The sequence below is a fragment of the Lygodium microphyllum genome, chromosome 26 (genome assembly GCF_053477565.2).
Source record: "Lygodium microphyllum isolate KBCC chromosome 26, Lygodium_microphyllum_v1.1.10, whole genome shotgun sequence".
In the NCBI taxonomy this organism is placed as follows: Eukaryota; Viridiplantae; Streptophyta; class Polypodiopsida; order Schizaeales; family Lygodiaceae; genus Lygodium; species Lygodium microphyllum.
In genome coordinates, this window is record NC_141160.1 from 111,885,396 (window position 1) to 111,909,614 (window position 24,219).

The 24,219-nt window shown below is 41.8% G+C and overlaps 1 protein-coding gene across 7 annotated transcripts in view; it reads left to right on the plus strand.

Annotated features, from left to right (window-relative positions):
• LOC148013684 (protein HESO1-like) overlaps positions 1-24,219 on the plus strand; it is a 48,395-nt gene that overhangs the window by 22,604 nt on the left and 1,572 nt on the right. For 5 of the 7 annotated variants that reach the window (XM_087668476.1, XM_087668474.1, XM_087668472.1 and 2 more), the window contains 3 exons: positions 12,323-12,368; positions 22,709-22,833; positions 23,676-23,768. In XM_087668476.1, the coding sequence (XP_087524602.1) occupies positions 12,323-12,368; positions 22,709-22,833; positions 23,676-23,768 (264 nt within the window). Of the gene's footprint in view, positions 1-12,322; positions 12,369-22,708; positions 22,834-23,008; positions 23,475-23,655; positions 23,771-24,219 lie in introns of those variants that run through there. The other 2 variants (XM_087668478.1, XM_087668477.1) reach the window with 2 other exon arrangements.

A 24,219-nucleotide genomic window follows, 5' to 3' on the forward strand; every position in this document is an offset into this window, starting at 1 on the left:
AGTTTGTTTGCAGGTTGAAGAAAGCATTGTATGGCTTAAAGCAAGTACCTAGAGCATGGTCTGACAAGATAGGACAGTATCTTGTCACTATTGGCTTTCAGATTTCCAAGGCAGATTTCTCACTTTATGTGAGAAAAACAGAGAAAGGTATTATGCTACTTGTCATTTATGTTGATGATTTGATTATGACAGGTGACAGTGATGAAGATATCATTCATGTGAAAATGCTATTGAAGCAGAAGTTTGAGATGAAGAATTTGGGAGAGCTGCGTTATTTCTTGGGCATTGAGGTGATTAGATCACCAAGTGGGATACAGCTCTTGCAGAGGCAGTATGGATTGGACATGCTGTCCAAATATGGGATGACAAGCTGTAAGCCTATTTTAGTTCCTTTGGAGCAGAATGTGAAGCTGAGCGCAGATGCAAGTGAGCTTCTGGAAGACCCTACTATGTACAGACGCATAGTAAGAAGCTTGATTTATATGACTATTACCAGGCCAGATTTGAGCTATGCTGTTGGATTGGTAAGAGTTTATGCAGGCTCCAAGGAAACCGCATTTGGATGCGGCTAGACGCATACTCAGGTATGTGAAGTCCACATTGCAGTATGGACTATTTTATGAGACTGGGGTTCAGATACAGTTGCATGGATACACTGATGCTGATTGGGCTGGTAGCATTTCTGATAGACGATCTACCAGTGGATATGTGTTCTCTTTTGGGAGTGCTGCAGTCACCTGGAGCAACAAGAAACAGCCTACAGTTGCCTTGTCGAGCACAGAGGCTGAGTACAGGGGTGCAGCAATGGCTGCATGTGAGGTAGCTTGGTTGCATAAGCTACTTTATGATATGCATCAGTCTACAGATGGGCCAGTTGTCATTTATTGTGACAACATGAGTAGTATACACTTGGCAAATAACCCAGTCTATCATGCTAGAACAAAGCACATTGAGGTGCATTATCACTATGTGCGGGAGAGGGTTTTACTAGGTCTTATTGATCTAGTTTATGTCAGCATAGAGGATCAGGTAGCTGACATATTTACGAAGGCATTGGGCGCAGAGAAGCTGCGCAAGTTCAGAGACCTGCTTGGTGTGCAGGAATTGGGATTGAGCTCGAGGGGGAGTGTTGAGATATCGAGCTCCACTCGTGATATGCCAGGGTGACCGTTGTGCATTTATGTCACCGACTTGTCAGTTACAGATGCGGTTGGTACACCGCCCATGAATAATAGCTAGATGATAGCTATCCTTATCTACTCTAGTTCGTGGCTCGGTTAGTATGCCACCTTAGTTAGTTGAGTTTGGTTTGAGACCCATATATAGGGTTCTTCTATTTCTTTGTACTAGAGTTCTTTTGGCTTACACAACTAAGAAGAGGAAAACTGTTTTCAGCCTCCACCCTTGTGTGTATTCCCCCATTGTGCAAGTAAGAAAGCTACAAGTGAGACTCCTTCCTTCTCTCCCACAATCTTGACATCTGTATGGGATGTAGCCTTCTAGTTCAGATCCATGGGAGTAGAAATAGACCTACACCCCTCTATCTCAAAAGTGGTCAAAAGCTCCTGTACATACCGTTGCTGGGAGATGAAAATTCCCCTTGTATTTTGTGAAGTTTCATAATCTAGAAAGAAGTGGAGAATTCCCATATATGTCATCTCGAATATCTCATGTAGACCTACTTTATCTGCTTTACCTTTTGGGCATGATCATGTGCTAGAATGAGATCATCCACATAAAGCACGAACAATGCGTATCCTCTTGTTGAAGTGTGGACGTACAACTGGGGACCAACAGAGGAATGTCGATATCCTAACTTCTCTTGGAAGAACGAGTCTATCTTCTCGTTCCAAGCATGTAAAGGTCCTTCTTTAACGTGTAAACTTTGCCATTTGAAGAGGAAAAGCCAAGAGGTTGCTTAATATAGATTTGCTCCTTTAAATCATTGTTAAAGAATACATACTCCACATCTAGTTGATAAACCTGCCATTGCTATGGTTAGCCAAGGCAAAAACAACCCTAATAGTAGCCATCCAAGCTATAGGTGCAAATGTATCATGGGAATCCACTCTTGGCCTTGCTGTGCGTATCCTTTAGCAACTAGCTATTCCTTGTGCTTATTCGAAGTGCCATCACTGTGATATTGGGTCGTAAAGACCCACTTGACTCCAATCACCTTCCTATGAACGGGCCATGACACAAGATCCCAAGTGCCATTACTCTCAATAGCCTTCAATTTCTACTCCATAGCCTTTTTCCAATGATTGCAAAGCCTCCTTCATGGAGGTGGGATCCTATCTTGTATGACACAAGTGATTAAACAATAGTTAGTACAAACAAGCTTAGCGGAGTATGCTTGGTTCCTTTGAGATTGCCCTGGGCCATCATGCAGTTGCCACTCCTTAGGAACTCTCTCAATTCGTGCATCATGGAGTATATCATGTGCCCAATGAGGAGTCCATACTCCTCTCGTTGCTTTGCCTGTGATGAAGTCTTTGAAACATCCACCGATGTTGATGCAATGAGTGATTCAATGGTGAAGCAACCTCCTCCAGTGACGGTGGAGCCTCAAGAGGCCTAGGCTCCAAAGGCATTGGCTTAAGTGCCCAATTGTCACTTAAATCTCCAAGTATGGGATGCTCAGCACCCCCCTCTTCAACTAGAAACTCCATGAACTGAACATCTCGACCCGTGTATACCTCCCGTGAAATGGGATCACGAAGCCAATATCCTTGTTATTGTGAGCTACATCCCATGAATACTTGTCTTTTGAAGGGTTTATCCCTCTGTTTCTTTGGGATGTAAACATAGGTATCACACTCAAATACCTTGAAATAAGACATCCGGTTTTAGGCCAAAGCAAGCCTTAAAAGGTGTCATATCAACCACGATCGATGCAGGTAACCGATTAAGGATATGGATAGCGGTGGCTTTGTTTCAGCCCATAGACATTGAGTTGTCTGCTGATGCTCCATCATAGTGTGCACCATCTCAATCAAACAGGGATTCTTCTACTCCAATATGCGATTCTCATGAAGTGTATCCATGTTGGCAAACTTATGGTGAATGCCACAATCTACACAAAACTTGGCTAGCTCGTTGGAGACAAACTCCCCATCTTTGTTAGATCACAGGGTCTTGAGTTTCTTACGAAATCTATTGTCCTTGAAGATCAACTAATCCTTAAAGTGTGAGAATGCTTTAGACTTCAACTCCAAGAAATACGCCCATGTCATATTGCCAAAATCATCCACAATTAGCATAAAGTATAAACTCCTCTTAAGGGACTTTGTCTTCATCGGTCCACATATGTCTGTCAAAACAGATTCTAGCAACTCCTTTGCCCTATGTGAAGCCTTGTTGGAAATCACATCTCTATGTTGCTTGCTATGAATGCAAGACACACATGGCGGATGGTGCACCCTAATTTTTGGTAATCCACAAAGAAGCTATCCATGAGCCGCCTTCTGATGATACTTGTAATTGAGGTGGTAGAACCAAGCATGCAAGAGCTTAGTCTGTGTCTAAGAAGAAGAAGAAAAGAAGTAAAGGTGGACGAAGTCTACATCTTGTAGACTCCATTCTCCTCTTGACCTACACAAAGAACTTGTCTCAAATCTCCATCAAGAACTTTGGAGTCATTATCGAACTCAACGAGAAGGCCAAGTGCATAAATCTTGCTCATTGAAAGGAGATATATCCTAAACCTGGCATATAGAGAACCTCTGATGTGTGAGCAGTACCATGCACATTTGTTACATATCACCTTTGGCTTTGATAGAGACTGAAGAGTTGTCTATAGGTAATATCATTTGTAGGAGTCATGTGGTGGCAACACCATTATCCATAATCCACTCATGAGGTTGTAGGGCTATCATCGCTGTAGCAGAAGCCGTCGGTATCCTTGTCCTTGTTTGGGCAATCCTTTTGCCAATGACCTGTCTTGCTACAAATGTGACAAGTAGACTCCTTGGCTTTTCTTGCTTAATCTTCTCATGCTTCTTTTTCTCCTTGTTCTTCTTTCCCTCTTGTTGAGATAACTGACCTATCAATGCATTTGTCTTGGGAGCATTTTGATTTTTGAGTTGTTCCTTCTAATCCAAGACCATTGAAACCAACTCCTCCCACTTAAGGGTGTTTGTCCGCCTTGAAGCAATTAGGGTGGACTAAAATACACTAAATTGGGCTGGTAACTGCAAGAGAAGAGTTATCATGTCACGAGGACATGGAATTTTGAGATCTTGCTGATAACATTTGATTAAGTTATTAATCAAAGGTACAAGGTTGTTTAGTACATGTGATGCACATGGCAATTATTTCCTAGTAATAGGCCAAGGACCCTGAGGATGCAGTGGGTGTCAAAGGCAAAAGTTGTGATAAGTTATGCCAGTTGGGCTTTGGGGGTTTGTTAAGGTCGGTGTCGGTTTTGACTCTAGGATAGTTATTTGGCCAATAAGTGTTGGTGGTGACACTAGGGACTAGTATTAATTAATTAATTAATGCGATTCTAAGGGTCAACAGAGGTTAGGGACCACTCTAGGTTGCAAATGGCCTATCCAATTTTATTATGGAGAAAGAGAGAGAGGGAGTTGCTCGTCCATTTTTTGATTAGAGAACAACAATTTGTTGCAGAAGACGGCCATCCGGGGGCCTTAGCAGGTAGGGCACAATAGGGAGTCACCTTCCAGGGGCAGGTAACAGCATTGCTGCTCTGGAGACCTTATTTTGGAGGTGCCTGGCAGTACGTGATTGCATTAAATCCAGTTTGGAGGAGGCAGCAAGCAGAATTTAGGGTTTTCTTGGGAAGAAAGTTAGATTTCTCTCATCTTGGCTTTCTCTCACCTTCTCCAACCCATTCTCAGGAGATCTCAGCATTTCTCAGCCATTTTGAGCAGATTTCAGCCAAATTTGGTGGATAGCAGAGAGATTGCTGTTCTGTAAAAATTAGGGTTTAGCAGCCACCTTGGGACCTATGCCAATAGGAGAAGGCATCATTTGTTGTAATCAGTACCTGAAATTCGTGGAATTGTCATGGATTTTAGAAGCTGGGCCATCCATTGTGAATTGGGGCAACATTTGGCTATTTGGTGGTTCCATTTGTGTAATTTGTGGGTGAAAATCAAGGGACAATTGGCCTGAATTGCTTGCTGATGGTATGTATAGGAAGGAGCTTTTGGATCAACAAAGGAGATTGTGGAATCCCAACTTGTAATCAATCCATTAGCAATTAAAGTTAAAGAAATACCGAAAGGGACATCAGTTTTGGAGCCAATTGGGTATCTATTGTCCAAGATTATTAAGGTAAATTGTGAATTTCAATTTATGTTGATCTGTTGATTGCTGTAATTAAATGCTTAATCAGGGAATTACCACTCTCTCCAAGAAGGAAGGCTGGTTTTATGGTTCCATTTCTGGGATACCACTCAATCCCTTAATTTGGTGGGCCCAAGGCACATGATTGCAAACCAAAGCTTTATGCTAGTTCTGATTTTTGCTCTCAGCTGAGAAATTACTGCAATATGTCTTCATATAGTGAGATTGACTCAAGTAGTGATGACGCCTCTTAGTATGAAAATTCACAAGGGAATGAAGGAAATGCAATTCTTGACCTTGGACAAGGCTCAAACTATGGACAACAAGCTGTAAATGTTGATGTTGGGCAAGATGCAGGGCCTTTAAGGCATAATGAAGCTGATGACCAGCAAAGTGAAGAGGAATTTGATAATTGGTTCAAGAATCGGATGAGGACAGTAGCAAATCTCTTTCTGAATAACAAAGGATCCTTAGGTTACCCGATTTTTAAATGCTCCGAAGGATAGCAAGGGCAAGAAGAAGAAGATATCTTTTCACCTTCGGGACAGCAAGGTACACTGAAGGTAATGCTACGGCCTTTACTTGAAGCTTCCAAAGATGCTAATGAAGCAAAACAGTTGGTGCCTACGGAGCAAGGAATGCAAATGCAAGGTCATCATGGAAGTGCCAATCCAATGGATTTTGGATAATTGGGCATGCATGCTATGATGGGGTAGCTAGGATACTTTGGTGGAAGCACGATTTTTCATGCTATAATTGGACAAGGACCGCATATGGGAATGCATGGCACAAATCCCTATGATATGCAGCAACCAATGCATGGTGTGCAAGGCCGAATGTATCGGGTATGGTTGAAAATATACAAAACCCTACGTATGGAGTATTGGCTTGATGCTCGAGGCACAAAGTAGTTGATGTAAATTCAACAAATGCATCTTTTTTGCAGTAGCCAATGTATGACAACTTGGCCCCCAAAGGGGCAACAAAAGACTATGATGAGGGTGGAAAAGCAGTGAGGTTTGAGTTTTTCAATGGTGCACAAGATAGGCTGAAAGCTTTGACTTTCATTCAGCAATTTGATGCAACCTATTCAGAGGGAAACTTCATCAAGTCCTCCAAGATTCGAAAGGCAACCACTTTTTTGAAGGAGAATGCATTGCAATGGTGGTCCACTTTTTTGATGCAAGGTAGAGCACCGTCAACATGGGTACAATTTAACAAATGTTTGCATCAAATTGGTTGACAAGTACCTTTGAGGTGGATATCATGACAACTTGAAATAACGTGGATGCTAAGGAATGTAAGAATTTGGAGTAATACAATAAGAAGTTTTGGGATACATTGCTGCTTATCTTTTCTTATCGTCCCGTATCTCTTCATGAGCAAGTGGAAAAATATGTTTGTGGGCTGCCTAAAGGAATCAGGGATTTTTGCATTAAATCCTCTATCTCTAGCAGCTCATAGAGACTGCTGCTAGAACATATACTTTGTTGCATGGGAGAATTCAGGCTTTCTAGAGAGTGGGGAGAAGCCGAATAAAAAGTTGTTTAAGGCTAAGAAAAAAGGTAGATCTGAAAATCAGCTTGAAAATAGGGCAAAACAGCAAAGAAAGGGCTCGAAAACATTGGCACAATGTAAGGAATTGATGGTTGCAAATAAATGTTTTATTTGTGAACAGGAGGGTCACATTGCAAGGGATCGTCTCAATAGATAGTAAGTTGGAAAATAAAAAAATCATGGAGATTCTAAATGAAAGAATCCCAAAATATCAATGGGATTGGTGCCCGATGTTGTCAGTGATCAGCACAATGATGATGCTATTGAGTTATGCAAAGCATGGGGCAAAATGAGGAATCAACATGCGTTGATTTTCTTTGATAATGGTGCACGAGCTAACTTCATCTCTATAGACATGGTAGTTCATCTAGCCATCAAAGAGGATGAGATGGGACCCATGGGGAAGTTGGAATGTCATGTAAAGGCCATGCAAAGCCCGTCACACCGCTCATTGGAAAGCTTCGGTTGCATATACAGGGATATGTGGACAGTGGAGTTTTTCATTGCTCCACTTGAGAGTTGTGATGTATTGCTTGGTTTGCCATGGTATTACTGTATGCATGTAGTGATTGATTCACGAGCAAAAGAGATAACTATTAATCAAAAGAAAAAGATACTCATACTTGATATAAAACTAAAAGGGGAATCTGTCCCTGTTGTATCTGCAGTTGCCATTTCTAAAGTAATGAAAAATCATATTTCAATGTACTTGGTTTTTACTGAGGATAAATATAATAGTGAGAATATTTGAAATATGTCTGAGTTGGAGGACGATTGCATGTCATTTCTGAAAATGTATGTTGATTGCTTCACTTGGTCACTTCCAGGGTAGCTATTGCCTAATAGGTCAGAGAATCATTGCATAGATCTTATCCCTAGAAGTAGTCCATCTAGTAAGCCACCCTACAGAGTCAGTGTAGCCCAATAGGAGGAGATTATAAGTTTGGTGAATGAGTTGTTAGAAAAAAGGTTGATTCAGCCCAACTCATTTGCTTTTTGTCCTCCGTTGCTTTTGGTGCAGAAAAAGGATGATTCATGGCGTATATGTATTGATTATTGTGCTTTGAACAAGATCACGATAAAAAATTGCTTTCGAATCCCACGGATCGATGATGTTATGGATAGATTGTAAGGAGCAGCTATATTTAGCCGTATAGATTTGAAAAGTGGGTATTATCAAATACGCACTAGACCGAAAGATGTGTCTAAGATAGCTTTTAGGACATCTTTTGGATTGTATGAGTTTCTTGTTATGTCTTTTGGACTTACGAATGCTCTTGCTGTTTTTAATTGGATAATGAATCGCATCTTCAAGCCACATAGAGGATTTGTGGGCACTTTCTTTGATGACATGATTGTCTATTCAAAATGAGGCAAAGCATAGAAGACACTTAGACATTGTGTTCAATGAACTACATGAGCATAGGCTGGTCATAAATGACAAAAAAAGTGAACTCTTTTTGTATGAAATCCACTTTTTGGGACATATTGTATTAGTTGATGGTATTCGCATTGACCTTGCCAAGGTTGAGGCAATACAATCATGGCTACCTTTGAGAAATGTGCATGAGATCCACAGCTTCTTGGGTTTGTATTATTACTATAGGAAATATATACGTGAGTTTGCTGAAATTGCATCTCCATTGCATGCCTTGCAAAAGAAAGATATGCCATTTAGATAGATAGTAGTGGACTATTCAACATTTGAAAAGTTGAAGGAAAAGATGACTTCAGATCCTATGCTTGTGTTGCGGGATCTAAGGAGGTCATTCATGGTTCCAGTGTGATGCATGTGGTAAAGACATTGGGGTTGTTCTTATGTAGGAGGGCCGCGTTGTGGCTTATGATAGTTGAATTCTCCACGTCAAGGGGGAGGTAGCACTTTCACTCCTCCAGTTGTGGATAGCTCTCATATATAATGGATCTTGGATGTATTTAGCATGCACCCAAGGTATTGTGGTGATAGTATGTTTGCTATGAGGTCACTACTCAAGGTACTAGTCACTGTGAGATGTATACAAATGAGTATGGTTGTTACCGTAGCTCTAAGACTATACTTCTGCATCAATTTGAGATTAGTTCACGATCAGTTTGGCTAATCTTTTGCCTCAGTTTTGAAATCAAATTTTGACGAGTTTAAGCTCAGTTTTTGATCAGTTTGAGAACCGTTTATGGTTAGTTTTGGGATTAGTTTTGCATCGATTTGAGATCAGTTTTTGCAATCACTTTGAGGTCACATTTGCAGCTTTTGTGATCAGTTTTCAGATCGGCAAGTGATTAGTTTATGATCAGATTGTGCTCAGTTTTCAGTGGTTTACAGTTGGTTCCATGGACAGCAGCATGCGAGTAAATGCCAGAGTGCAATATACTTTTTGTTTGGCACAATGTAGTGCAATCGAGAATGATTGCAAGGATTTCAAGGGGGAGGTTTGTCATCACGAGGACATGAAAAATTTTTATGCTTTAATCTTGCTGAGAATATTTGATTAAGTTATTAATCAAATGTGCAAGGTTATTTAGCACATGTGATGCACATGGCAGTTATTTTATGGTAATAGGGCAAGGAACCCTGAGGATGCATTGGGTGTCAAAAGCAAAAGTTGTGATAAGTTATGCCAGCTGGGGTTTGGGAGTTGGTGTCAATTTTGACCCTAGGACAATTATTTGGCCAATAATGTCGGTGGTGACACTAGGGATGAGCATTAATTAATTAATTAATGCAGTCTAAGGGTCAATAGAGGTTGGAGACTACACTAGGTTGCAAATGGCCTAGCCAATTTAATTATGGATGGGCATATTTAATTTTGGGTAGGGTTAGAAGGGATGGAATTAATTTTCAAAATTATTTAATTTTGAAAATTAATTTAATGACTAGATAATGCTGAAAAATGGGTTTAGAAGGCTGTCACTTGGCAAAAATGCCCTTACAAACCAAGAAACCGTTTTTGGGGATTGGATCTAAGCCATTCAGTTAGTTCACAGCTTGGGGAAGAGAGAGAGAGAGAGCTGTTGGTCCATTGTTTGATCAGAGAACAACGATTGTTGTAGAAGATAGCCATTTGGGAGCCTCAGCAGGCAAGGGACAATAGGGAGTTACCTTCCAAGGGCCAACAACATTGTTGATCAGAAGATAACATTTTGGAGGTGCCTGGCAGAAGGTGATGACATTAAATGTGGGAAGGAGCAAGCATTAGACAAAATTTAGGGTTTTCTCGTGAAGAAAATCAAATTTCTCTCACATCTTGGTTCTCTCTCACCTTCTCCAACCCATTCTCAAGAGATATCAATATTTCTCAGCCATTTTGAAAAGATCTCAAATCAAATTTGGTAGACAATAGAGAGATCTCTGGTAGAAATCCTAAATTAATACAAAAATTAGAGTTTAGCAGTCACCTTGGGACCTGTGCCAACAAGAAAGGCATTGTATACTGTAATCAGTACTTGAAATTTGTCGGATTGACAAGGATTTTAGAAGCTAGGCCATCCACTATGAATTGAGGAACATTTGGCTAGTTGGTGGTTCCATTTGTACAATTTGTGGATGAAAATCAAGGGGCAATTGGCCTGAATTGCTTGCTAATGGTATGTAGAGCAAGGGGCTTTTGGATCAGCAAAGGAGATTGTGGAATCTCAACTTGTACTCAATCCATTAGCAATTAAACTTAAAAAAGAAATACTGAAAGAGGTGCGAGTTTTGGGGCCAACTGGTTGTCTATTGTTAAAGATTATTAAGGTAAATTGTGCATTTCAATTTCTGTTGATTTGTTGATTGCTGTACTTAAGAGCTTAATCAGGGAATTACCACTCTTTCCAAAAGGAAGGCTGGTTTCATATCACCATGTCCTTTGAGGTAATTGCCTTCCGTGTGTTCTGGACTTGCATTTGCAATTGCCAAAGCTTATTGACATGCTCCTGCATGGAAGCGGACTTGGACTGGTTCAGTGCTCGCATCGTACCTCTAGAGACACTTGCTTTATCACGGCCATCTGACTATACAATTAATTCAATTCTAGCCATATCTTTGGAGTAATGGTCAAATTCTTTATATGAGCTATCATGACTAGAGTGCAAGAGAGAAATAGGAACAATCAGATGTGGGCATTCGGTTTGTCCCAATGTGCTTGTACCTTCTCCAACTCTGCTTTCTCATGAGAAGAAAGCTTGGATAAATCGCAAGCTATAGGACAGTCTATGGCCTTGGTCACAAGCTTTGCCAAATCATAGGACTGCATAATAAAATAATAAAATAATAAACCGCAGTGAAAATGCTGCCTGCATGCCATGTGGCACGTGCTTGACTGCCACATCACTTGCATGACTGTCTGGAATTGCTGTGAACAGTTGGTGATTGCATGAAACTGTCCAACCTGATCTAGAAATGCGTAAATTTGCCCTGGAGTGACTGTACTTTGCTTATGCCTGTCCAAGGGATGACTAAAGCTCTTAACATATGGACCACATCTTTGCCCCCTTGAGCTCGATGACAATCAGTGGTTACGGTTCATAATCATTTATAAGCATAAACAGGCTATAGCTAGTAGTAAATGCTTAGCATTGCTATAAAGAAACTCAATTTGAGGAAGGTAATGCTCTCAATCAAATTGTCTATGGGAGTTATATGCTTGTAGCACATCCTTCTTAGTCTGATTTCCTCTCAATTAGATTGTCTATAGGAGACGTGTGCACGCAGCATATCCTCCATAGTCCGATTTGTCCTCTCAGTTTGTTCATTGGTCTGCTCTAAGGATGACATGGATAATTGTGTTTCCAATATTTGGAAAATTGTCTTTCACAAATGGCTAGTGAATTTAGGGTCCTAATCACCAACTATTTCATTGGGCAAACCATAAATTCTATAAAGATGCTTCACAAAGAGACTAGCCAATTTGTGGCTTTTCAAGGTCATCTTTGTAGGAATGAATCAAGCCATTTTTTCAGCTTGTACCATTACCCTGTCTATGCTTTGCCCTGCTTCTTAAGATCAGGCCTCTTCTTTTAGTCCAGGTCTTTCCATCCATATTCGATGCAATGGCACAACAGTTTGGGAATTAATATTGCAAGGGGGTGTAATCCTATGCTGCCTAGCTGCTGCTTGGGATCATACTTTGAGCAAAACAAATGGTTGAAATGTATAGTCACCCTCAGAGAGTCAGTAGCATGCCTGGTTTCTCAAATATTGTCTTCTGAACTTACACAAAGAAGCATGCTCCAAATCCTCACTCTTTTATGGCATTTTGATGAGTTTATAGACCTTGAAAAATTGGTATGGGATTTTACATGTTAAATGTTCAAAGAGACTCAGTCATAGTTGTTGAAATCTCAAAAGCGATTTTTGTATGCCTATGCATGAGCAGGTCAATGTTACAATGTAGGTGTGCTATTGACTAAAAGATTGGTTACATTCTCTTTAAGTTTCCTGACTTTCTACTTTTGTTTTGAATTTGTGCTCAAGACAAGACGTCCAGCAATACTACCACCTTTTTCGGCATTACTGAAGGGTACAGTATGCTTTTTTAATTTTTTGTTTGGATCTCTTGAATCTGAATGCATTGTGATATCTTCCTGATTTTGCATCATCATTCATTATTATAGATGTCACACATGCACCCATACAGCAGGATCATACATGTCTTTGATGAGAGACATTTGGCAACTGATATGGTAAACCAATGTACTAATACCCAAGTAATGTAGGTCTCCATGTCTGTTAGGCATACACATTGTCCATGATTTGATTCTACTAGGGTTGCAGGATAAGAAAATGTTTGAGAAAACCTTTTCGTCTTACCTCAGAACGTTTTTAATACATGGGTTAAAGCTCAATAAGGTGAAGAATATTGGAGCTTAGAGAGTTCAGACCTTGAAGTTTTTCTCTTTTTTTGCAGTGTGTGTCTGTCGCTTATAGCACATACACATTGTATCACATTATAAAAAGTTGCATCTGTCCCCCATGGATGCATTATCTGTATTTGGATTGGTAGCAGGGTGCACATTGATTTCGCCAAATCCAAACCTTTACCTTTCAAATCATTGGACAGGCAAGCTTTGTTTGGCCAGGACAAATTTCGGCATGAGGTTGTAAGACACTTGGGCTATCCCATTAGCTGGCACGTTACTCTCAAGCAACAAAAATGGATTAGATGTCATAGAAGCTGTTGCAATAATTGGAACTTTGGAAGCTATGGCCATTGCATGTTTGGCTTTGAATATTTCAATCAATTCCTATGGCTCATATGTAGTTTTACTTACCCCTTTAGATCTGGACCAATAAATAGATCCATTTATGTTTGCAATGGAGCTTTTATGAACTGCTGATACACACAGGAAAGCTTTGTGATTGGTAAGGGTAGACTTTGTTTGTGCTCCAAATATGCATTGAGTCCTCAATAGATTGAAAATATTATAGGGTGCTTTGTTATGCTGATTGTTTTCTTTGAGCAAACAGCCTTGGGCAACATGTTGGCTGCCATGTATCATTGTATGAGTACAAAGGCGCATGGAAAATTACAGGCTGTCCATATTCTACTGATTTGATACAAGATTGAAAAAGGATACTTTCCCACATCCAATGGTCTGGTAGGTGACCATCATGGAGAAATGCTGTGTGTCTGGAAGGCATATATTGGTGTGCACTTGTAAAGAACCCTTGACAATCTAAAACTTGTCAAAGCCTATAACATTTTGAAATCAGTTATTTGATATTGTTGATATGGTTCATGATGATGGTTGAGTGCTTTCTTTTGTGCAAGCATGTGGAACACATGGACTTGGTATGGATCATAGGTTCATGCTAGATCATACTCACCTTGTGATTCTATAAATGTAATTGACTGACTTATGGATTGGAACCTCAAACCTTTGGACAAAAGCAAGGAATTTAATAGAGCCCATTCAACAGGTGCCTCCTCTAAATGCAATTGACAGACTTATGCATTGGGATATATGAGTAGCACTATGTGATTTTGTGCTCTCAACCTAGCAAAACAATATCCATGTAGGTCAACAAGCATGTTTAATGTCCACCTTTGATAGATAAGCATGGCAATGCACTTTGGCATTTGGATGAAGTAATGGAAAAGAAATCTTTAAAATATCTAGATGTATGATAGGAGAGCTACTAGTGAGGAAATCTAGGTAGCATTACCTTGCATTATTGTTTGAGATGTTGGGATGCTACCTACTATCAAAATGTGCGATGGTACAGAGAGACAATAGGGTTTGCGGGGAGAAACACAGTGTGTACGACAAACATTGAGACAGAAGAAAAACTCTAAAACACAAGAACACTGTGATGATGGATTGAATCATGCTATGAGAAGGAAAGATGATACAATGGTGCTTAAGCTCAAAAGATGATTGCATTGTCCTATTTGAATTAGGTGGCAGTACTTGTGGGGAATCTGCACAATGAAGGTAGTGAAATGCAGTCCTTTGGGTAGTGGGCTATCGAAGTAATCACTGGAAGGTGAAGGATAGCTGTTGAGGGAGGGAACCGCAGTCCCTTGATGCCGTTAGAGATGTGGAAGATGATCACCAGTTGTCAAGGGAGCGAATTGCAGTCCTTTGATGCGAGGGGGATGGCCTGAGCAGCAAAACACAAATCCTAGAGTGTGTTAGAGCTATCAAACGCAGGGAGAGCAGCTCAGATGCGAATGCTAGGGGATGGATGATGATGCCAAATGAAAGGACAACCACCAACAAGATAAATGCAGCCTATGATGGCATGTCAACCCAAAAACTCATGTACCTGGGGATGCAGAAACTGCGCTAGATGTGGGGTGACACCAGGCAAGAAGATACTGATGCCAAGCTAGGGAAGGTGACGCTAGATATCGAGGAGGTCTCTAGGTAGCCAAATGCAAATCTGGTGAAACCTAAAGGGAGTGGAGGAGGTTGCCAACCATGGAGGATTGACGCCAAGGTAGGAATGCTGTTGCCAACTGTAGGGAAGATGCGCCAGCTAAAGATGGTGAAAGGAGGCTACGAATTGCGATGTCCTCCGGTAGGGGTATGGGTAGCAGCAACGTGAGGAGAGAGGAGCGTTGGAGTGACGGAAGAAGGGGGGTGAAGGATGATTGAAGTGGTGTAGAATGAATAAAGTGAATAAATTGAAGCACTTTTATAAGTGGTGGATAGGGTCAGGCTAGGCTGCACTGGTGGTGCTGGCTAGGAAGGTAGGGGAGACCTGTGGATGAGGTAGTAGCGCTTGGAGCTGAATGCCAAGAAGCTGGAGCTGTGAGTTGGCGGTGGCCAAGAGCTGAGCTGAGAAGAGTGTTGCTCTGATACCAAATGTGAGAGGTGAGAGAATGCATAGAGATCAAAGCTCAAGCTCAGTTTGCAAGTACAGTTGACAATGAAGAGTGTGTGTGATAGCACAACACCCAATGATATAATCAAAAGAGTGTAAGGTGTAAGTACAAAGTACAACCCTTAGACCTTGGGGTTGTAAGAGGGTGTTCACACCCGAAAGGTGTAAAACGCTATAAGTGCCCAAATTGTGTAACATAGGCACATAAAATAAAATGAAATAAATCTGGGGAAAAAAAACCTCTCGTAAGGAGAGTAAAAAGTGTCCTAGTGTCCTATTGAGGATCACCGGCACTCCTCTATGAGCGTAGGTGTGAGTCATATCCAACATGAAGGACCACATTAACAAGATGGAGGACATGCTGGATGAGCTTACATCCTTGGGTCGGATGATATCTTTAGAGGACATGGTGATGGTTTTTCTTACCTAGTTGCCATCTCCAGAGTATGATGGTTTTTTACACTAGTTTGCTTTCTCTCCAAGGTACGCGAGACTCTTCTTTGTGAAGTGCTAGCTCCGCTTGTCTTGGAGCATTACGAGTGACTTAAAGAGATATAGGAGCTAGTAGATCTAGCTCTACAAAGGTTTTTACCATAGGTGTGGGATGTTGAGAAACCCATTCATTAACTGCATTAATTTTCATTAATTCATTCAGGTTTCACTATTATTGTCCCAAAAAGGGTTGGGCACCCACATTCTAGGGTGCAATCCTAGATTGTTTGTCCCTATAAATAGGGTGACTCCCCTCATTACACACATTCACCCACATTCATCCATTCGCTTTCTCCAGCAGATTACTTTCTTCTATCAGTCTCTAGTCTATTTCTTAGCCTCTCTAGTGCTATCTACGCCCCTACCCAGAGTACATCTCAGTTCTTGGATGATCTTGCATAGGTGTCTATTGCCTGACACCCTATTCATTCCACACATTGTAGGTTGTGTTTTCAGGTCAAATGCTGCTGCCCAGCTGTTCCCCATCACTAGGTTGATTGGCTTGATAGGATTGCTGCAGGCGACACATTTTCTGCAAAGCTAGGATTTGCAGCTTGCAGTCTTGCACTCTTCTAGCATCCATTTCGTCTCCTATAGGCTGCTGGGAGGTTTTCTTCTGCTATGATTCAGTCAGAGGCAGGGTGCCTTGCTGTCCTTGTGACTCTGAAGGTCGCTGCTTGCTGGTGATTTTCTCTCTCCTCTTTGACGGCTTTCAAGGACTGTGTTCCACTCTCTTGATAGCTGTCCTTCACCATTTAGTATTTACCTTCGATACCCTACTACTCGGAGGCTGCACTTTACTCCCTTCAATGTGCAGATTCCCTATAGATACAACTGTTGACCTAAAATATGCATTACTTGCTGATTAGCCTCTTAAGCAACCCCAAAACACACTAAAAATGCTCTTTTAGAGTAAAACCCTAAAACGGGGAGCGGTTCGAGAGAGTTTAGTGGAAACCCTAATTTTTGGGGCGCCCTTCCACATCTATAAATAGACAGACTGCCCCCATTCAGCCATCATCCTTGTTTGCAAGTTACACCAGCCCACACACCCTGTGTTGCTGTTGGCGCCCAGTTTCCCCGCCTCCATCTGCTGTCCAACCATCATTGACTGCAACCACATTATCTTCAGCCTGTCCATTGCTGTAGGCGATAGCTCTCAGCTGCTGGCGACTGCTCCAGACTGTCCCAGACTGCTGTTCAGCCGCCTGCTGTCCATAATCTCCAGGGTCAGCCATCATGCCTTTTCAGCATTGCAGGCCTTGACACTCTCAGACACTGTTTGAGCTTGCTGTTTACAGCAGACTGTGCACAGTTTTCAGCCTCTGATCAGTGGTACGCTGCTGCGTTTACCAATTTCCAGCCTCCAAATTGCTGCGTTTTGGTGACTAGCCTGCTGCCATTCACTATTCAGCACTCCTACACTCCGACTGGTAGTCATAGACTTGGGATCCGTCTTTGATGGACGTCACACTCCGACATTGCTCTGCCCTTGAGCACACTGTACACTCTTACATTCATTTATAGCATTCATTCACTTTAGAGTTGTGTTTTCTCTCTCCCTTCTTTTGTTTGTGTTTGAGTTTTGAGTTTTGCGTTTAGGGTTTGAGTTTTTGAGTTTTGCATTTAGGGTTTGAGTTTTGCCCTCTGTGTCTGTGTTTGTCTCTTTGTGTTTCTATCGTGGTCGTACACTCTCTGTGTCCTTCGTCCAAACCCTAGCAGTTTCTGTCCAAACCCTAGCAGTGTCTCTTTGTGTTTCTGTCGTGGTCATACACTCTCTGTGTCCTTAGTCCAAACCCTAGCAGTTTCCTTCACATGGTATCAGAGCCGGTGCTCTTGTAAGGAGTATCCTGCGGATATTGTGGAGAGCTAATCTTTGTACGAGGCATACAATATGACTCGTAATTGAATCACAATGTCCAAGTCACCTTCTTCTCCAGTTCCTATGATGTCTTATCAGGTTTCTCCATCATTGGAGGCCTTGAGACAGCATTATGGACTCGGTGAGGAGGACGACACTCCACCTTCACCAGATTTCACTAACATGACAGAGGAGGACTTTAAGGAGTACTATCGCAACAAGTATGGTGATGTTTACACCTCTCTTACTAGTTTTGCTACCACATCCGGACTGGTTGGTGAGGCTGGCCACCTCTCCGATCATGGAGGATATACGGCATTCGGAACATGTGGCGATCCATCTTCATCATCTCTGCCAGGTCCAATATCAAGTTTGTACAATTTTTTTGTGTTACATGAATCAAAACCCTCGCTTATTTCTTCTTTTGAGATACAGGATTTGGATGGCTTTGCGTATGTGAACTTCAATAGAGGGGGCTCACGAAGCAGACGAAACGAAGCAGACAAAATTTAGGTACATCTATAGCTTCTGTTTCATTTGAGCATATCACACACACTTCTCACTTCCCTCCCATCCCACCCTCTTCTATATCACACCTTTCATCATCTTTCCAAAACCTGGGATTACACTCCACATCTGCATCACACACCCTAGGGGTTGGATCTTCCATCTCCGCTCCTAGTACCTTTTTATTCTCCACCCCATTCTCTACCTCTTTGCACCATGGTACTTTGTTAGGGGGAATACCAACCTTTAACACAGTGCCTCTTACCTTTCAGCAAAGGAGCAACCCATAACTCCTGGGACGACTGTGATGGGCATCCCCCTCACTATCCCTAGCTTCACATCTCCCATGACTACTCATACGCAAGGGTTTCCATCCTTAGCTTATGGTGTGTCTTCACACTTTCCTTGGGTTACACCTATGTAGGGATTCCCATCCTCTGCTCACCGTGTTCCCGTCCCACCTCCTTGGGTTCCTCATGTGGTTACCATGCCCATGCCTAGTTAACCCATCACTACTTATGGATCCACCTTGCACACTATACGTATGCCTGGTGGGCACTCTGGGGCCCATTCCCAAGTGTACTCCACTCCCCCATTCTACCCATACTACACTTTTTCACACTATCCATCTCCGAGCACTACCACTCTTGTTGCAACGGCCAAGAATGCCTTCACGGATAAGACATGTTTTAATGGGTCAAATTTTACCACTTGGTCTAATTTCATGCAAGAAGTGCTTGAGTCTTAGGGTCTTTGGGACCTCGTCATTGGTCTAGAGCCTATGCCGGACCCTCGATTAGCTCACCCTGATTACATCCATCAATGGAGAGCCCGCAATGCCACAGCCAATGTTGAGCTGATGCAGGAATTGCTGATTGGTTTGCAGGTTCTGAACCTGTTGCACTTCATGCATCTATCTCACCTTCCTCCCCACCTCATCAGGCATTCCCTTGGCAGATCCTTGCTATTGGACGTACATGATGCTGGCCACCTTCTTAGCCTAGCATGTCTCTAGGTCCTTTTGGATACCCTAGGTCAGTCTAGCATTCGTTTTTCGCACTCTTAGAGTCGGGCCCATAGGATTCATTATCCTTAGTTTTTCCATTTTTTTGTCTTCCGCTGCATTTACTCACACACATACACATTCATTGCATTTATTTTGAGTTAGATTTTCTTTCTGTTCTGTTTTGCTTTGGAGCATCTCACCACTAACCTCTGTGTTTGCATATTCTTATCTCTTTTGCAGGGTTTTGTCTTTCAATGTAGGGCTAACTTGCAGATTGCTTTGGTCCGCCCTGGGCTAGAGACGTGGGGATGTGCACTGTTCCTTTCATGGTTTCATAATCCTAGGAGTGCTTGCTCTTCTTCCAGCATGGTGGTTTTCCCTCCCGAGGCGGATCATACAATATCTCTCTCGATGCTATCATGGCGGTGACTTCTACCTTGCTCTTTCATTGGGCAGCCGACGTGCACCCTTTGTCCGATGCCCTGTCCTCTTTGGGGTGACTACTTGGATTCCCTTGGTACGATAATCATCGCCTCTGTAGTCTTGGTAGGCCATTGAGCAGCCGACATGGACCCTTTGTCCGATGCCTTGGTTGCTTTGGGGTGGGACGCCTTGGGGTACATAAATATCACAATGACTGGCCTACCCTTTCAGCTCAGTTTTGGGCCTGAGAGGGGGTGTTGAGCTAAAATATGCATTACTTGCTGATTAGCCTCTTAAACAGCCCTAAAACACGCTAAAAATGCTCTTTTAGAGTAAAACCCTAAAACGGGGAGTGGTTCGAGAGAGTTCAATGGAAACCCTAAAACGGGGAGCAGTTCGAGAGAGTTTAGTGGAAACCCTAATTTTTGGGGCGCCCTTCCACATCTATAAATAGACAGGCTGCCCCCATTCAGCCATCATCCTTGTTTGTAGGTTACACTAGTCCACACACCCTCTGCTACTGTTGGTGCCCAGTTTCCAGCCTGCAGCCCGCCATCATCGAGTGCAGCCACATTATCTTCAGCTTGTCCATTGCTGTAGGCGACAGCTCTCAGCTGCTAGTGATTGCTCCAGACTGCTGTTCAGCCTGCTGTCCATTATCTCCAGGGTCAGCCAGCCTATGTTTTCAGCATTGCAGGCCTTGACACTCTCAGACACTGTTTCAGCCTGCTGTTTACAGCAGACTGTGCACAATTTCGAGCCTCTGATCGGTGGTACACTGCTGTGTTTACCAATTTCCAACCTCCAGACTGCTGCATTTTGATGACCAGCCTGTTGCCATTCACTATTCAGCACTCCTACACTCCGACTGGTGGTCACAGACTTAGGATCCATCTTCAGTGGACGTCACACTCCGACATTGCTCTGCCCTTGAGCACACTGTACACTCTTACATTCATTTACAGCATTCATTCACTTCAAAGTTGTGTTCTCTCTCTCCCTTCTTCTGTTTGTGTTTGAGTTTTGAGTTTTGCGTTTTGCGTTTAGGGTTTGAGTTTTGCCCTCTATGTGTGTGTCTGTCTCTTTGTGTTTCTGTTGTGGTCGTACACTCTGTGTGTCCTCAATGCAAACCCTAGTAGTTTCCTTCACAACAGCTGCCTGATCAGTTAGGACAGTGGCAATCATCATCGAGCTTTGTTCCATTGTTTCAGCATGATTTATTCATCATGATTCAATGTTCATCATTCTTCACTCTTCTTGTGAGGTTTTCTTCTCTCAGTGTTTGCCATACACTGTGTTTCTCCCTGCAAACCCTATTCTCTCTCTGATGGTATGAGTGCACACTATCCCTCTACCAAGTTATTTATCATTGTGAGTAAGTAGTTCTATTGCAATATTTGAGAGGTCAATTCCCTTTCCACAGTTTTGGAAAAGCTTCTAAACGTTTGGGATACTGCCTCCTCTTTTATGGAGCTCTTATCAGTTTTTCAGATGGGTTAGGTTCTTGGCTCTTTGGATCATTTGGTGACTCTTCTATTAATCCTTTTATCCTCTTTAGAAGATCTCTGTAGCGGTCGCTATTTCCTTCTCACTACTCCCTCCTCTCATGCTTTTGATAAAGGCCATGTTCACACTGAACATGGGTCTCTTTTAACATTGACATAATAGAGTATAGTGGATTTGCCAAAAAAAGTGTGTATGAGTGTGTATGCACGTGTGTGTGTGGATCTAGTGTAGATTAGTTTGCCAAGGCTATCCTTCGAGTGCTTTGCTGCATGTAGTGGCTATGCATCCTTTTCTTTCACTTTTGGATCATTTGACCACCATTGGCCATTGTCATATGATTGCCTTATCAATACTTCCTCTTTCTCTGATTTATTTGATATAGACCATGCTCACACTGAACATGGGCCTTGTTCAACATTGATATGATATAATGTAATTGATTCACAAAAAAAACTTTGCATGTGTGGGTGCACGCATGTGTGGATCTAGGCATAGATCAGTTCACTGGGGCTATCCTTTGAGTGCTCTGCTGCATGCAGTGGCTAGACATCCTTTTCTTTCATACTTGGATCTTTTGACAACCATTGGCAATTTGTGTGGCAATTCTTAGCACAATCTTATGCTGATGATTCTCTCTTTATGCCTGAAATGATTAGCATGGGTGTTCCCATTCTTATGCAGTCTCTGCAGATTTTGGTTTGGCAATGACTTTGAGGGTTAATTTCCATAAATTTGAATTGCTTGTAAAGATAGAACAACAATGGCATTGCTTGCTTTGGCTAGGCAAGATTCCTTCTCAGGGCCATGTGGTTAGGCATTTGGGTTATCCAATGAGCCAGAATCTTAGGCTTCAGCAAAGGTCTTGATGAATAAATGCAGAATTATCTCAAATGTTAGATTACTGGAAACTGTCCACCTGGCCTCTTCATGTGCGTCTTTGAATTGTCCAGTCTATCATCATGACTTAGTATTAGTAGCTTAAATTCGGTTCTTTCATGTACTACACAAGAAGTAGTTGATAACCAAGGTCAGGTGATTTCCTTTGTGACTGCTTTTGCTAGGCATGATTTGGGCATGCATTATTGGCCGATATGGCCCAAGATCAAATAGCTTTTGATGCCATTTCAACCAATTCCTCCTTAGAATCATCAATATAGGTTGTCAGGTCGGAGTTTGTATTAGGTTCACCAAGCCGTTTTCTCTGTTTCTCTGTTGGGAAACAATCATGTAGTTAATGGATAAATAAGGTTAGTTCTTTGAATGTTCCATGTATCTACGTTATATGACCCATTTTTTATGGTGTGTGTAAGAAATGTTTCTTAGACATTTTCTAAAATTTAATACTGTAGGACACTTGTTTCAAACTCATGTTTTACCTTGTTGCTTCTATGACTTCTGCTATTATGGTGGTGCTGAAAAGATGTGACACAAAGTCAATATTATCTTAGTCCCTAGGGCCTACAGCCACTGCTCTACTTGGGGTTTGGCCAACTTTGCTTAGTAGCAAAGATGCTACAATAACATTCACAAGTGAACCCGTGATTCCCTTTCAGCTGGAAAACTTGAGATTTGTGCTATTTGGGGAAGCTATTAGTTGAAATGTTTATTATTGAGTGTGGTGAGGTCAACTTGGTGCTTCTGTGTTTAGGTCTTAACAGAAAATTTTGATGACAACAGAAGAAGATAAGCAGATTACAATAAAGTGACTGGTGGTGTTTTTCTTTTTGCTGGGCAGGCATGCAACCTCCATTTACATCAGATGCCATTTTAGTGATAGAGAAACGAGTACAGGATTACGAGAACTTTGGAGCAAGGAATAAAGAAAGCGTGGTGGAATTGTTTTACTCTCTTTTACTGAAGGTAAGCTGGGAAGAAGAACTTTTCACAATCAGTACAGTCTAGTCTATATTTTGTTCCTTGGATCTCAAGGTTCTGAAGTAACATAGGTAGGTAAAGGTTGCAGGTGTAGTATTATCTGAAAAAAAGATTATGATATTGAAGTATAAATCACTGTCCATATCTGCTTGTTCTACAGGTACTTGTCTTATTGCAGTCTTGGCATGCAAGCCTTTAAGAAACGACTTACACAAACACACAAAATAACAAAGAAAACATGACAGGCTCTCCAGATAGGCAAAACATCTCCATTTTATCGTTTGCATCTATCAATTGTCTGAGCTCCCTAGAGTGGAGATCCTTATGACTTTGAATAACTTGTGATTTGTGTTGATACTCTTTGTGAAAGTCTATAAACTGCAATGGGTACAGCACAGCAAAGATTATGTCTGTCTGGTTGTAGATATTTTTATACTTCAAGAGGATTTTAAAATTTCCTACCATGACTAGAAGCTGGGTAATTGCTTTATTTTGGCCTGCTGGCCAGCTTAGCAAGGGATTTCCGAAATGTGAGGTTTTACTTGCACATGAGTTGATAACAGATTTCAAGATATTCTGTTTGTTTGAATCTGAATGTTACATGTTTCACTTGCACATGAGTTGATAACAGATCTCAGAATATTTTGTATGTTTTGAATCTGAATGTCACATGTTTTACTTGCACGTGAGTTGATAACTGATTTCAGAATATTTTGTATGTTTTGAATCTGAATGTCACATGTTTCTATGCACACTGCTAAAGGCTTATTATATTCTGTTTAATTGGTCAATGATTTTGACGATCAGATATTCCTCTTTCCTCACAGTTGATAGCTGTTAAGAACTTGTGGGAGCAAGGACTGTGTGCAAGTACCTACGAAGGAACATGGACTTGGACATCCGAGCCTAGCTGGATATTTGTAAGTTTCAGTATTTGCAAGTCCAAGCCTAGCTAGACCTGGACATCCAAGCCTAGCTGCATCACATTTGTCAGTTTCTCAACAAACAGCCAGATTGCATGGCCTGTGAGGACCAAGCTGCAGGAAGGACACGGGGAGGAAGCAAAAAGAAAAATCCACCCAGAAGGGGAAAATGCAGGTGGGGCTTTGTGTTGTTCCTGCAGCTGGGTCCTAACAGTCCATACAATCTGGCTGTTTGTTGAGACACTGACAATTGTGATGCAGCAGAGATTGTCAGTATAAAGGTTGAGTTGACAGGGTTGGCCACAAGAGATGCCCATTGTGGCCTGTTCTTAACCCCTTGATCCAATTCGGCTGGATGATGTCATCGTAAAGTTTGAATTATCACAGTTCCTCATTGTTCCATCTGTCAACTCTAGCTTGGATGTCTGCTTCAGTTGTTAGTACATCA